The sequence below is a fragment of the Ictalurus furcatus genome, chromosome 6 (genome assembly GCF_023375685.1).
Source record: "Ictalurus furcatus strain D&B chromosome 6, Billie_1.0, whole genome shotgun sequence".
Lineage (NCBI taxonomy): Eukaryota > Metazoa > Chordata > Actinopteri > Siluriformes > Ictaluridae > Ictalurus > Ictalurus furcatus.
Window position 1 is genome coordinate 31,022,716 of NC_071260.1, and position 13,675 is coordinate 31,036,390.

At 43.7% G+C, this 13,675-nt stretch overlaps 1 protein-coding gene across 2 annotated transcripts in view; it reads left to right on the plus strand.

Moving 5' to 3' along the window:
- il1rapl1a (interleukin 1 receptor accessory protein-like 1a) overlaps window positions 1–13,675 on the plus strand; it is a 124,203-nt gene that overhangs the window by 99,162 nt on the left and 11,366 nt on the right. For both annotated transcript variants that reach the window (XM_053627634.1, XM_053627635.1), the window contains exon 7: window positions 11,822–11,954. In XM_053627634.1, coding sequence (XP_053483609.1) covers window positions 11,822–11,954 — 133 coding nt within the window. The remainder of the gene's footprint in view (window positions 1–11,821; window positions 11,955–13,675) is intronic.

The window sequence follows — 13,675 nt, forward strand, 5'->3', positions numbered from 1 at the left end:
GCTTTTTTTCCCCCCCTTTCTCCTGTTAATGGAGCCTGGGGTAGCAGAGAGACTGGGTGCATCTTCATTCAGCTGATGTGAGAACTTCATTTTATGAATATTAGAAATAAAAACACTTACATATCAGTAAGCCAGTGGTCCTACCTTTACCTGGGTGATTCAGAGCTAACGTCACATCCCATCAAATGTGAAATATACTGTCAGTGGCAGACAATGGCTTAGTGGTAGGCACGTTCGCCTACAGGGTCGGGGGTTCGATTCCCACCGTGGCCCTGTGTGTGTGTGCGGAGTTTGCATGTTCTCCCTGTGCTGCGGGGGTTTCCTCCGGGTACTCCGGTTTCCTCCCCCAGTCCAAAGACATTCATGGTAGGCTGATTGGCATGTCCAAAGTGTCCGTAGTGTATGAATGGGTGTGTGAGTGTATGTGTGATTGTGACCTGCAATGGATTGGCACCCTGTCCAGGGTGTACCCCGCCTTGTACCCGATACTCCCTGGGATAGGCTCCAGGTTTCCCGTGACCCTGAAAAGGATAAAGCACTATAGATGGATGGATGGATGTAACTTACTAATTAGTGTTCTATTAATCCGATAAATTCAGCATGATGAGAAGGGCACAGGTAAACATGACCCCTATTTTTTTTTTTTGCTGTTGACTTTTGCTGTTATTTTCTTTGTGTACAGATAGCTCAAAGATTAAAGTGCACGATATAAATGTCAATCTCCTAGGAGACTTGTTTTATCAACACCATGGACAACCGGTGAAATGGAACAATTTAACAACATGTAGTGAAGGGACAAGAAGGGAAAAAAAAAAAAAAATCAGCCAATTTGGTTCTCTGCCCGATGTAAGTTCAAATCCGAGTTCAGCCAGACAATCACTATTGGGCGCTTGAGCAAGACCCTTAACCCTCAGCTGTATGCTTGGATTGTGTTTTGCCTTATTTGTGTGGTACTTTGGATAAAAACATCTGCCAGAAGAATAAATGTAGACGTGAACATTTGTGAGCTCCATTTCCGCAGTTCTGTGTCTCTCTGCACAGTGGCTTCTTCCTGCTATCTTTCACACGCCAGGATCTATTCCACGGTAAAACATTCGCATTTTTTAATGGGTTTTAGAAGCTCGTGCGAGCTCTCGGTATGCGGAAGAGGATTTTATACATGCAGAATCAACAAAGTGTATCACATGCTGCAACATGCCTGCAGGGGTATTCTGCCAAGAGAGACCATCAGACGAACTGAAAACCACACCGAATCGACAGCAGGGAAGAAATAGCACCGAAAGGAGCGAATGGGGAAGGAAAGAAAGACAGAAAGAAGAGAAGAGACATGTTTGAGGTCCAAAAGAAGGAAAACAGAGAAGGAACTCAAGCAGGAGCCATTTGCTGGCAGCGAAACGTGAGTCATGGGGAAGGCGAGAGAGCACGAGTAGACGAAATGGAAACAGGAGAGCGGAGGAGGGAGGTCACAGGAAACTCTCGCTCGCCCGCATGTGCTGCGTTTGTTTGATTTAAATCAAATTAAAATCCAATTAAAGTAAACGAGTCGAGTCTTTATTACCTCTCTAAGGAAGTTAAGAGATGACAACGCACAGGCATATGCACACACACACACACACACACACACACAAACACACACACACACACACACACACACACACCAAAAGCAAAGCGTGTGTTTGTGGCGCTATTCAAAGGACACTTAATATTAATCACACACTCCAAAAATAATACTGTTGTTGCTAAGCAACAGCCGGGCCTCCTCCTGCGATGAAGGAATTTCTCTAAATAAATAGCGATCCTGCACAATATTGGCCGCGACGTAACAGAAAGCACCACACACATGCCACTAGATAATGCAGAAGTGTGTCTCAGCTGTGATTGACAGTGATGATTGACGACTACTGCATTTCAGTAGAAATTTCCGCGAGCAGCAAACGTAGGACAGGAGAAAATGATCAGGACTGCACATCCCTATTTGTAATATGTTTATAATAAAGGGAAATATTAGAATGGTAATGGTAGTGTACGCTATACACTGAGGTGCCATTTTGGGGCTGTGTAACTACACACATACGCCCCCTCAATCAGCTAAAACCCACCAAATAGGGGCACTTTGTAGGAATACAGTGGTTTTTTTAGCCATCCATCCATAAACAGAGACCACCATAAGAGGTCAGTGTAGAGGTCCAGAAATTATTATTGGGAGTGGATAGAGCAATGCAGCAGTGATGCTGTACCAGGCGAATTCTGTATGATAATTACTAGTCATTTTTAATTGAGTCATAATGTAATGCTTTCAAGTATAGAAGTGTACTGACATTGTGATGTAACTTGTGACACTTGTGGTGAATCAAATCAGCACAAAGAAAACCCATCCATCCGTTTTCCATGCCACTTATCCTACACAGCGCTGCAGGGGAGCCTGGAGCGTATCCCAGGGAGCTCGGGGTACAGGGCAGGGGACACCCTGGATGGGGTGCCAACCCATCACAGGGCACAATCACACACTAGAGACGATTTGGAAATGTCCGCCTACAATGCATGTCTTTGGACTGGGGGAGGAAACTGGACTACCTGAAGGAAGCCCTTGAGGCATGGGGAGAGCGTGTAAGGGTGGGACTTGAACCTCCAACCCTGGAGGTGCAAGGCAAGTGTTCTAACCACTAAGCCACCATGACGATTCTCTCCACACAATGGCTCTGTGTTGATAGCGAGTTACTGTGTAGTGTAGCTTTAACGCCTTATCTAGAAAAACCTCCCACTTACATTTGCCCAAACAACAAATATATATATTTTCAGGATAAACAGACAAAACAAATGACAAATACAGATAGGAATAAGACTATTTATTTGATATTTTTTAAGAAAGCTTCACAAGACATCTGGATGAGACTGGGATCCAGTTGGCTCCTAATCCGCTTGTCCTTCTTTCACTCTCAACTCCCTGCTCATCCTTACGTCCCTGTCTCACGCTCAGCTCCTTTATCTTCCATTCCTTTCACGTCTGTGTCTCACCTTACTGTAGGTTCCCTGTCTGACTCTCGGTTTTTGCTCACCCTGATCTCATTCCTGTCCTCATGCTCATGCTCAACCCCCGACTTACCTTTATATCTCTAACTTTCTCTCCTCACAGCTTCCTGTCTTATCCTCAGTTCCCTATCTAATCATCTGCCCCCTGTCTCACCTGTCAGAGACTTCCCCTCACGCAGAGCACTGGAGCACGCAGCACTTCCAGGTTCATTTACATTGACTTTACCCTTGGTTCTCTGTCTCATCTTAGCTCCCTGACTCACTCAAGGCTCCTTGCGACCCCCTTGTCTGGGGCTTTCTTTCTCAACCTCACCCACAAGCACCCTGTTTCAACTCCAGCTTCATGTTTCACCGGTAGTTCGCTGCCTCTCCCTTATCTCCCTGTCTCACCTGGAGCTATTTGCCCTCAGTCTTCTATCTCACGAATTCCCTGTTTCACCCTCAACTTCCTTTCTTATCCTCAACTCTCCTTCTCAACTCCCCCCCTCCCCGAGTTCCCTGTCTCACCATCAGCTGTCGCTCTGTTCAGGCCTCATGAGACTGGAGCTCTAATCAAGCACATGCTCCTATCAGAGCCAACATGACTTTTCAGGTGCTGGCACTTTCTGGCGTGACCTTTAAGAGTGAATGGCTGAGAGGGAAGCTGAAACTAATGTGCACTGTAATGGAGGATAATGTGAACCTCTGCTCAGGGCTGCACATTCTCTACATGCGAGAGTCCCACTTATCCATTGCTTCTCTCAGCACCACAATCACAACCTGCTGTTCTAGGGCTACAAACCGTCCTCTGTTTCTCTCAGTATTCTCTGATATTCTCTCTATTCCTCTCGTTTCCCTCAACGATACAATTAGCTTACCTTTACATTTGACCTTTTCTATAGCTTAGCTTTACTACTACACTCAGTATCCAGTGAACCCCCACTTTATTTTTCCCTCCGTGATTTCGAATTCAGTATTCTCTTTTATATTGACTCATGCGTCCATGCTTTTTGTTTTGCTTGTTTTATTTCAGCTCTGCATTGCCTCAAGTTAGATAACGGCCTCAATTGTTGTTTATAATGTGCTGGCTGTGCGCTAATACCATATTCAGTTTCCTGTATACGTTTGTTGACAATCACAGGGCACACACATAGACACTCATATACACACTCGTATACACGCTCGTATACACGTTCGTACACACTCTCGTACACACTCTCGTACACACGCTCGTATGCAGGGGCAGTGGTGGCTTGGCGGTTGGGGCTCTGGGTAACTGATCAGAAGGTCGGGGGTTCAAGCCCCAGCACTGCCAGGCTGCCGCTGTTGGGCCCTTGAGCAGGGCCCTTAGCCCTCTCTGCTCCAGGGGGCGCTGTATCATGGCTGACCCTGCGCTCTGACCCCAACTTCCTAACATACTGGGATATGCGAAGAAAAGAATTTCACTGTGCACATGTATATGTGATCAATAAAGACTCATGATCATTATCATTATATACCCACTCATATACATGCCCATATACACGCTCATATACACTCTCGTATATACACACTCATATACAGACAAGCTCACCCAAAGTTCAAATGAGAGACAGAGCACTGCTCGGCCAGTCATCCAGAAAATGGTGAGTGTTACACATGCTCGAGCAAACTGCCATTTCTTATTTTTGTACCCTGACTCGGTCTCAAAGAGTCATCCAGTCGTATCAGGTCAGAATTGGGCCATCAAACCCTTACATGTAGCTCAGCTATGAGCTTTCATTTTTATAGAGAGAGGTTGGAATAAGGCTGTATCATAAAGAGGTGGGGGGGAGGGGGAGAGTGCCATAAAGCAAATAAGAGCACGGATTTGAAATCCAGAGCAATGTTTTTAGATGACAGTACTTACAAACTGTAAACAGATTAGAGCAGCTGTAGATACTGCATTAAAAAAAAACCCACACACACACACACACACACACACCCCAAAAAGCCCATATGTCTTTAATTACAAATGAAAAATATATATATATTCCACGAAACTGACTTCAAGATATAGTGACTGCCTGGATTCAACCTGGCAGGTAAAACTTACAATTAAGCACAGCCCATAGTAATTAATGTGTCCTTGTTGTTGCTGCTTCTGTGTGCGAAGCCGCAGTGCAGATGGGACCTCAGCTGGGCCCCCGTTCTTAAGCAAAAGTAAATAAAGTGATGCACAAAGAGAGGCTGCAAACAATGAACGCCAGTTCTGTTAAAACCAACACAATCCGTGTAACATATCTAGAGCACTAGGATGGAGTGGTATGAGACTGGTCTCCCGCTGCTCAATTCCCCGCATGAAGCTGGGGTTTGATGACAGGCCTACTGAGAGACGAATGAGAGAGAGAACGAGTTGGGTGGGTGGGTGGGTGGTTTGGGGGGGGGATGAGCGAGGGAGAAAATAGGAGAATGAGAGAGTGAGTGAGGGAGCTAAAGAGGCTGTGGGTTGAATGCCTACGGGAAATGGCCCGCCGATGTGCTTATATTACACTGACTTTTAGATTCATCTTGGAGATTGAAGCTGATTCCCCAGGGAAATGATGTCTGCCTGTGCGTGGGGCATCTCGTCTTCCATTCCAGCTATGGAGAAGAGCTGCGGGGTACTTAGTGAGAAAAGAGCAGTGGGTGTGTGTTTTAGAATGGGAGCTAAAGTGGGCCTATGTTCCCCATTCACCTGGCCAATATTGAGGTTATTACTCGATATGTCGAAGCTGCGTAAAGCGGGCTGCGACAGGGACTCTATTATGTCATCAGAAAGAAGGGATCAGCGGAGGACATAGCATGAAAGGAGGAGTGGAAGAGTACCTGCTCGCAAGAGTGCAATTCTTTACAGCTAATTAAAGCTTCCTATTGAGGGGCAGGGCTGTGGAACAAAGGGAGAAAAGAATAGAGAGAGAGAGAGAGAGAGAGAGAGAGAGAGGGGAAAGGAAGAAAGAGGGAAGAAAATATCACAGCCTTTTGAACCAGACTGCAGTCAGTGAAGCAAAAGGGATAGTGTTCTACACCACCCCCATCCCGTGCTCTTTGTTTCTCTTGTTTCTTTCTCCCCCCCCCCCCTAGTTTCTCTTCCTTCCTTGTCTAATGTAATGAGTGCATAATTGTTTTGCGCATAAGAGCACTTGTGGGTGTCTGTGGTGTGTGTTATACGGTTAAGTGAAAATCTGGAGCTTTTCACTTGAGTTTGCTCAGTCAGTGCAGTGGCTGTGCTGTGTGGGTAAATGGAGCGAAGAACAGACAGCAAAGTCTTTAGCACACAGAGAATTACTGGCATGTCACACACAAAACACACACACACACACACACACACACACTATAGCCACAGTTAACAAGCCTCAGTGAGGAGTACAAGCTCCCCCTCATGGCTGCATTATGTATCCTACATAGCCGCATGGGTCTGTGTTATAACAGGGATCTCTAAACACACTCTTGAACTCTTCTGTGGTTATAATTCTTCAAAATTCCACCCATGTCCATGTCATTTTCTTTCTAATTTGTCAACGTCTGTCACATGATGTTACAATGAGTTGATCGATAATGGAAGAACATGGTGAAAATGGTGCTGTATGGGAGGTGTACAGTGGATTAGTGGTTAGTGCGCTTGACCCACACCTTGTGGGTTCGATTCCTACCTCCGCTCTGTGTGTGTAGAGCTTGTATGTTCTTGCTGTGCTTAGGTGGTTTCCTTAGAATACTCTGGTTTTGTAGGCTGATCGGCATTTCCAAATTGTCCGTAGTGTGTGATTGTGCCCTGCGATGGGTTAGCACCCCGTCCAGGGCGTTCCCCATCTCTGGGGTGTTCCCCTGAGTCTCCTGGGATAGGCTCCCCATGACCCATGTAGGACAAGCGGCATGGAAGACGGATGGACCTTCCAATTATAGAACAAAAGAAACGTCCTCTCACATCCGACTGCTTTTATTTCTTCACGTGTAAATATTTCTATCAACATAAAAACATTCAACAACTGAGACGTGAACTGAAGAAGTTCCACAGACGTTTGAGGAACAGAAATGGAATAACGAGTCCCTGAACAGAGTGGAGGTGGATATCAGAAGGAACAGTCAGTGTCTGGTGTAACCTCCAGCTGCTTTAAGTACTACAGTGCATCTCATGCTCATGGACTGCACCAGATTGGTCAGTTCTTGCTGTGAGATGTTCCTCCACTCTTCCACCAAGGCATTTACAAGTTCTCCATCACGTCTGGAGGGACACACACGCTTACATGTAATTTTCCACTGCGAGGACGATCAGCTGTCCTTCCTGTCTCCCTGTAGCACCGTCTCAGATGTATTACATTACAGACATTACAGTTTATTGCTCTGAACACATCTGCAGTCCTCATGCCTCCCTGCAGCAGGTCTATGGCATGTTCACGCAGGAGAGCAGGAACCCTAGACATCTTTCTCCTGGTGTTTTTCAGAGTCAGTACAAAGGTCTCTTTAGTGTCCTAACTTATTGTAACTGTGACCGTAATCACCTTCCGCCTGTAAACTGTTCGTGTCTTAAGGACTGTTCCACACGTGCATGTGCAATAATTGTTTCCGGTTCATTGAACAATCATGAAAAACATCGTTTAAACCCTTTCCCATAAAGATCTGTAAAGCTTATTTGAATTTTATGAAATTATCTCTAAAATACAGTCTCCTGAAAGAGAGACGTTTCTTTTTATATTCTAGGGAAATCAGGATGATGATTTATTCTAAGATAAAGTAATTGCCTCAAGCAAATTGGAGGTGATTTGCATCTCGTAGTTTCCTTTCAATATCCTTTAAATTGACGGTTCATACGTGTGCGCACTATGCGTGATAGGGTTTAAAGACATTTATGTCATATGGGAGAACTTGGGAGAAATGGAAGACGTCCCATTCTTCTGACTGAATGAGTTCATGCGCTGTAGGCTACACGATAGAAATTCAAGATGGCTGTCATTAGCCTCATTATTATTGGGCTTTCTCATTAAGAGGTGAGCTAAATTGTTTAGTGAAGCCTAGGAGAAAAAGAAAACCATTCGCTAAATTGTCAGTATTAACACTTGGAGGTTGAAGAAAATGCTTTGTTTTGTTTTTTTTTTACCACTCGGGAACTTTCAATTACAGCTATTCTGACGAGGTGAATGTGGCATTGTTGCTCGGTGATTGTAGTGCTGCGTTTATGAGTCTGGCTTCGTGTGAGTGGACATAGTTGAACGAATGCGAAATAGTTGTGGGAAGGAGCTATAGAGGGGAGCTTTTCACTGATCCACAGCATTTCATATTTGTTTTGTCTGTTTTAAGTACAGTAAATAACGAGTAAATAAAGAAAAATATCGACCACGTATTCCTACTTATGTTTAGTGATAATAATATATGATAATACATGAATAATAATAATAATCATCGTCGTAATAATGGTGTTTTTAACGTAAAAATGCATTTGCTGCCGGCTTGATTTGAGACTAAGAAGGCAAGACAATGTAGAAATAGTCATTTTATTCCCCATTATTTCACAGCAGCTGCTGCACCTCAAGCTTATAGATTTGGTTTGAATGTTGGGTTTAATTAACTAGGAGTTAATTAAAACGTATCCTTCATAAAATACATGTGGAAGCTGTGCTGGTCTAACAGCAGTGCTGGAAAGAAAGTAGATGCTAGTTTCACACATTTAATTACTGTGTTCTCTGGTTACCAAAGTCCTGCCAACATCGGTGCGTATGCTGCTTGTTGTGTCTCATAGTTACATACACACACACACACACACATGTAGACCAGTGTGTTTGTGGAGGGAAATGTGGGCATGTACAGTACAGAAATGCCAGGTGAAGAATAATCTAAGGGCAGTGGTGGGTCAGTGGTTAAAGGCTCTGGGTGACTGATCAGAAGGTCGTGAGGTCAAGCCCCAGCACTGCTAAGCTACCACTGTTGGGCCCTTGAGCAAGGCCCTTAACCCTCAAGTGCTCAGCTGTATAAATGAGATAAATGTAAGTCGCTCTGGATCAGGGTGTCTGCCAAAATGCCGTAAATGTAATGTGAACATTGTAAAACATGTCATCAATGTAAAATATCTCAGGCGGTTAAACTTAGAGACGAAGGTTCATCTGCCGCGTGAGCGAACTCAACTTGAAGATAACCTTCGTTTCAACTCAAAAAGTTAGGTTTTACAAGTCAAGACAACGAAAATAAGTGAAAACGTATAAACTTGAGGTCAATATCCAAAACATGTCCGGACAACTGGAGTCGAAGAGAAGAAAGAAGTTCACATGACTTCACGGGGCTATCGTGTTTTACAATGAAGGATTAATAATAATTATTATCATTCCAACAATTAATGATAGGACGTGGATCAAAAGTGGATTATTTTCCAATAACAGCATGCACCAAACGTTTTTTTTATTTTATTTAAGAACAGTGTGTACTTTTTTATATCCATTTATAGCTACTTTTATTGTTGTACAACGTCAACAGCTGTACAGCTGTAACATAACAACACTCATCCCCTCACCTCTCCTTTTTTTTTTCTCTCCTTTGAAGTTAAAGACAGAAAATGTTCCTGTTAAGCCAAAACAGCCGTCCCTGAACACTTACAGAGACTCCTTCCATTATTGTTAAATAAATATGAATAAATAAATGTCTCCTTACAGGAATTTCCCCATATCTTTCTTGGTTAAATACCAGCACATTTTTGTGCGCGTCCACGAGTCCTCGTTAATTAGAAACAGCAATGAATCCCTGCTTTGATGAGTGCTTAAATATAAACCTGTGGTTTGCCTTATAGCTAGTCAGCTTATACATTAACTAATAAATAACCTGTAAATCCTGTATCTAGAGTATACTGAACATTCAAATTATTAACTTGCTCAGCCTATAATAATTTTTATATTATTATAGCAAGTCGAGTTTTAGCGAGCATCAGCTGCTGGTGGTGTATTTCCAACAGCGTGTATGTTCACGACCGGTCCAACTTAAACCTGATCTTACAAATAAGCGAGTAATCCAGATAATCTCTCTCTCTCTCTCGAGATCCATCAGAACATTCCTAACTTGCCGAACTACACACCTTTTTCTACTGTATTTACCAAATCATAGGCCTTAAGATGAATAACCGACTAATATGCTAGGACATTAGGAGGATTAGCTTATATTTTAGTGTGTTTATTGGACGTTACAACAAAGAGAGCAGAAAACTCTTGTTCAACAGCGCGATTGAATACTTTAAAATGCTACAGCGTGTCTCACTCGGATGTCTCGCGAAAGAAATAAAGCTGCTCTGAAAGCAAAAAAAAAAAAAAAAAAATACGCTAAAATAGATTTTAAATCCATCCAGCATATACAGGCCTGCTCTCGCCGAAGCATTCGAGTCAAGATTTTTCGACCATATAGCAGGAGAGAAGAGTTTTAATGAGAGTCTGCTTGTCACAGAGCTGACTAGAGGTGTAAGTGATGGTGGCAGGTTGGGCCCCTGATTGGCCCAGTGAGATCTGAACACTGCTTCTGTACTGTACATATCATATCGATGCTCCTGACATCACTGCTGACACACAATATCGTACCCCAGGGGAGCGGGGAGCTGGGGGAGAGGAGCGGGGGCGTGGGTTGGTGGATTGAAAATGCACGCGCGCCTGTCAGACGCATCGATAAGCTCAGGATGTGCCGGATGAGTTCAGTATCCAGTTTGACTCAAACAGCGTTCATTTTTATTAAGTGAAGCGTGATAGAGTTGGTGTAAAGATCAGGCGTTTTGTGTGATTTGTACCTGCGTTTGGAGGAGATTCGAGAATACAGATGTATAAACGATAATGCCGGTTGTAGACATTAGGAATGTGCAGATTAATTGCGTGTATTGAATATATACAGGGTGTCTCAAAAGTCTCCGTATATAGGGCACCGCACACGTTTGACAGGACCACGTCGGTCGTGGCTTCGTCAGTGGATGTGCGTGGGCGTCCGCTTCTTCTCGGTTGTTCCGCGACACTTCCAGTCTATTTGAATTTGCTAATACGTTTGGCAGCTGTGTGATATCATGTGTGATGTTCTCGCAGTGTTTCCGGTTAAAGTCCATCTCAACCTCGTGACGGTTTCCCGATCCGACCACGAGAACGATTTCAGTACGTCCTTCGTTTCTCAAAGGACTTCTTAAAGGCTATTAGATATAATATAAACTAAATATGATATATAAAGATTTCGGAAGACGTTTTGCTAAAAAAAAGTGTTCATTTCTCCCGTATGTATGGAGACTTTTGGGGACCCCCTGTATAGCGAGTACTTCAGTGGCCGATGCTAGATGCTGTGGATTTATGCGTTCCGAGATCTTACAGGAATGTGAAAATTGGCCCAGACTCGAAAGTTCAGCTTAGACGCAGGTTTTTGCAGATTAGAATTGAAGGGAAACATCAGATGCATATAAGACATTTGGGAAAAAAAATCTAATTTGCCAGTCTAAAAGAAGCTTTCTACACCGCGTCTCTAATGAGCTGCGGAGCTTGACCTCATTAGACAAGTGTGTAACACCTGAGTGCTTCAGTTCTGAAGAGTAGACTTCTCCACCTCGGCACATTACAACCGAGCCTTATCTCGGTGCATTGCGAACAAAATTGGAGATATGAGCGAGAACAACACGGCATAAAAGACAGTGGAAATTGTAATCATTTGGAGGCACCTTTGGGACTTATGAGGCGCTTTAGAGAACCACCTCCATCATCCATGCCACTGGTCTCATAAGCATGATGTCTTTGATGTTGACTCCACTCTGCACAGGTCTTATGTGACTCTTGAGTGCATGTGAGTGAATGCTAAATGTGTCTTTGCGTGCCCTCGGCAGGAGCTTCGGTCAATTTGACGTGCCGAGCATTCTTCGGCTACAGCGGCGACGTCAGCCCACTCGTGTACTGGATGAAGGGAGAGAAGTTCATCGAGGACATGGACCAGAGCCGCGTCCGAGAGAGTGATATCAGGTGATGGCACAAATCAGCTGACGCAGAGACACAGATCAGACCTTATACCATTTCTACAGCAGATCACACACTTACTGTAAGTAGAGATCGTTAAACAAGAGGACTAGACCACATGAGCGTATTTAAATTTCTTATCAACTGGTTTTCCAAAAACGAAAACCTTTTAAATAATGATAATGAGTCTTTATTAATCACGTATACATTACAGCAGAGGGAAATTCTTTTCTTCGTATACCCCAACGTGTCAGGAAGTTGGGGTCAGAGCGCGGGGTCAGAGCGCAGGGTCAGCCGTGATACAGCGCCCCCTGGAGCAGAGAGGGTTAAGGGCCTTGCTCAAGGGCCCAACAGTGGCAGTATGAACCCCTGACCTTCTGAACCGCCAAGCCACCACTGCTTCCATTCAATATAATATCTCACACAATGCATAGTATATCAATAGTGCAGCTAATTAGCGACACACACTGACTACATGCATATATACAGTAAGAAAACACTGCAGATCACACAACCATGAAGAAACACCACAATCCATCTCGTGTAGTCATCTTTCTTATTGATATCCGTTGCTCCTGTCCAATCAGAAATCAGTTTAGAGGATGCTTTAGAATATAATCAATTTCATAATAACAAAATGATCTTTAATGTACAGATTATCTGTCAGGTCAGGCCTGCCTTTTCTTTTCCCACAATGGGCAGGCAGCCTCATCAGGTCACTGGCCTGCTGAGTGCTAACATGCTCAGGGCAGTTAGCAGAAGGGAAAGTGGGTGAGTTCTCAGCTTTGGCAGTGTCGGCCATGACCTTCCCTTCAGCAGCGTATGCCATATCCCCAACAGCCTTGAGCAGCAGGAAAAGAGGACAAGTGGTCTGTCACTGATATGTGACTAAGCTTATTACATTTTCACATTTATGATATCATGATGTTAAACTTTTGTTTGTTTTTGTTTTTTTTTAATCTTGTACTTCCTGTAAACGGTTCAGAAAACGGATGGATGGATGGATGAATGTACTTCCTGTACCTCCTATACTGCACACATAGCCTTTTACCTCTACAGTATCTCACTGGATGACGTTTAAGCAAAAAGGAACTGTTCAGGATATTGCATTTTCCTTAGATAAAGGCAAAACATAAATAGTGAGCTGATTAACATGACTTGTTCACAAGATACTGTACATTCACTGCTCTCCAGGTCGCTTTATGCGCCCTCGCTTAATGAAATGAAATGAATGACTAACTGACAAGCACGTAATTATTTAAGAAAAGACTATTTATGAGACGGGAAGTTAACCTACATTTGTAAAATATTTCTCTATAATAGCAGCAGCATCTCTGTCGAGGATACACGCGAGGCTGCCTTTAAATGTGGCTAAAATAAGGTCTTTTAGAAGACAGCTGACTCATGCTGCCTTCAGTCTGGGACAGCCTTTATCTCAGAAGCACACGGTTTCTATTTACAGATTTTCCACCCAAGTGGAACTTGTGGTAGTGACGGTGTTTTTAAGTGTCTCTGATAACAATTCAGTCGGGTATTTGGATGTCATAAGGCAAAGTAAGGACGTTAAAACGGGCCTTGTTAACTTTCGCTGAGTACTCAGCAGGTCGGCAGTGATTCCTCAATTCATACGGTGACGCGAAGTCTAATGAAGTCAACGGAGTGACTGTGTGGCAATTAACATCTTAGAGAAAATGGTTTTGTGAGTTTTACAAGGTCGGGACGTTGAA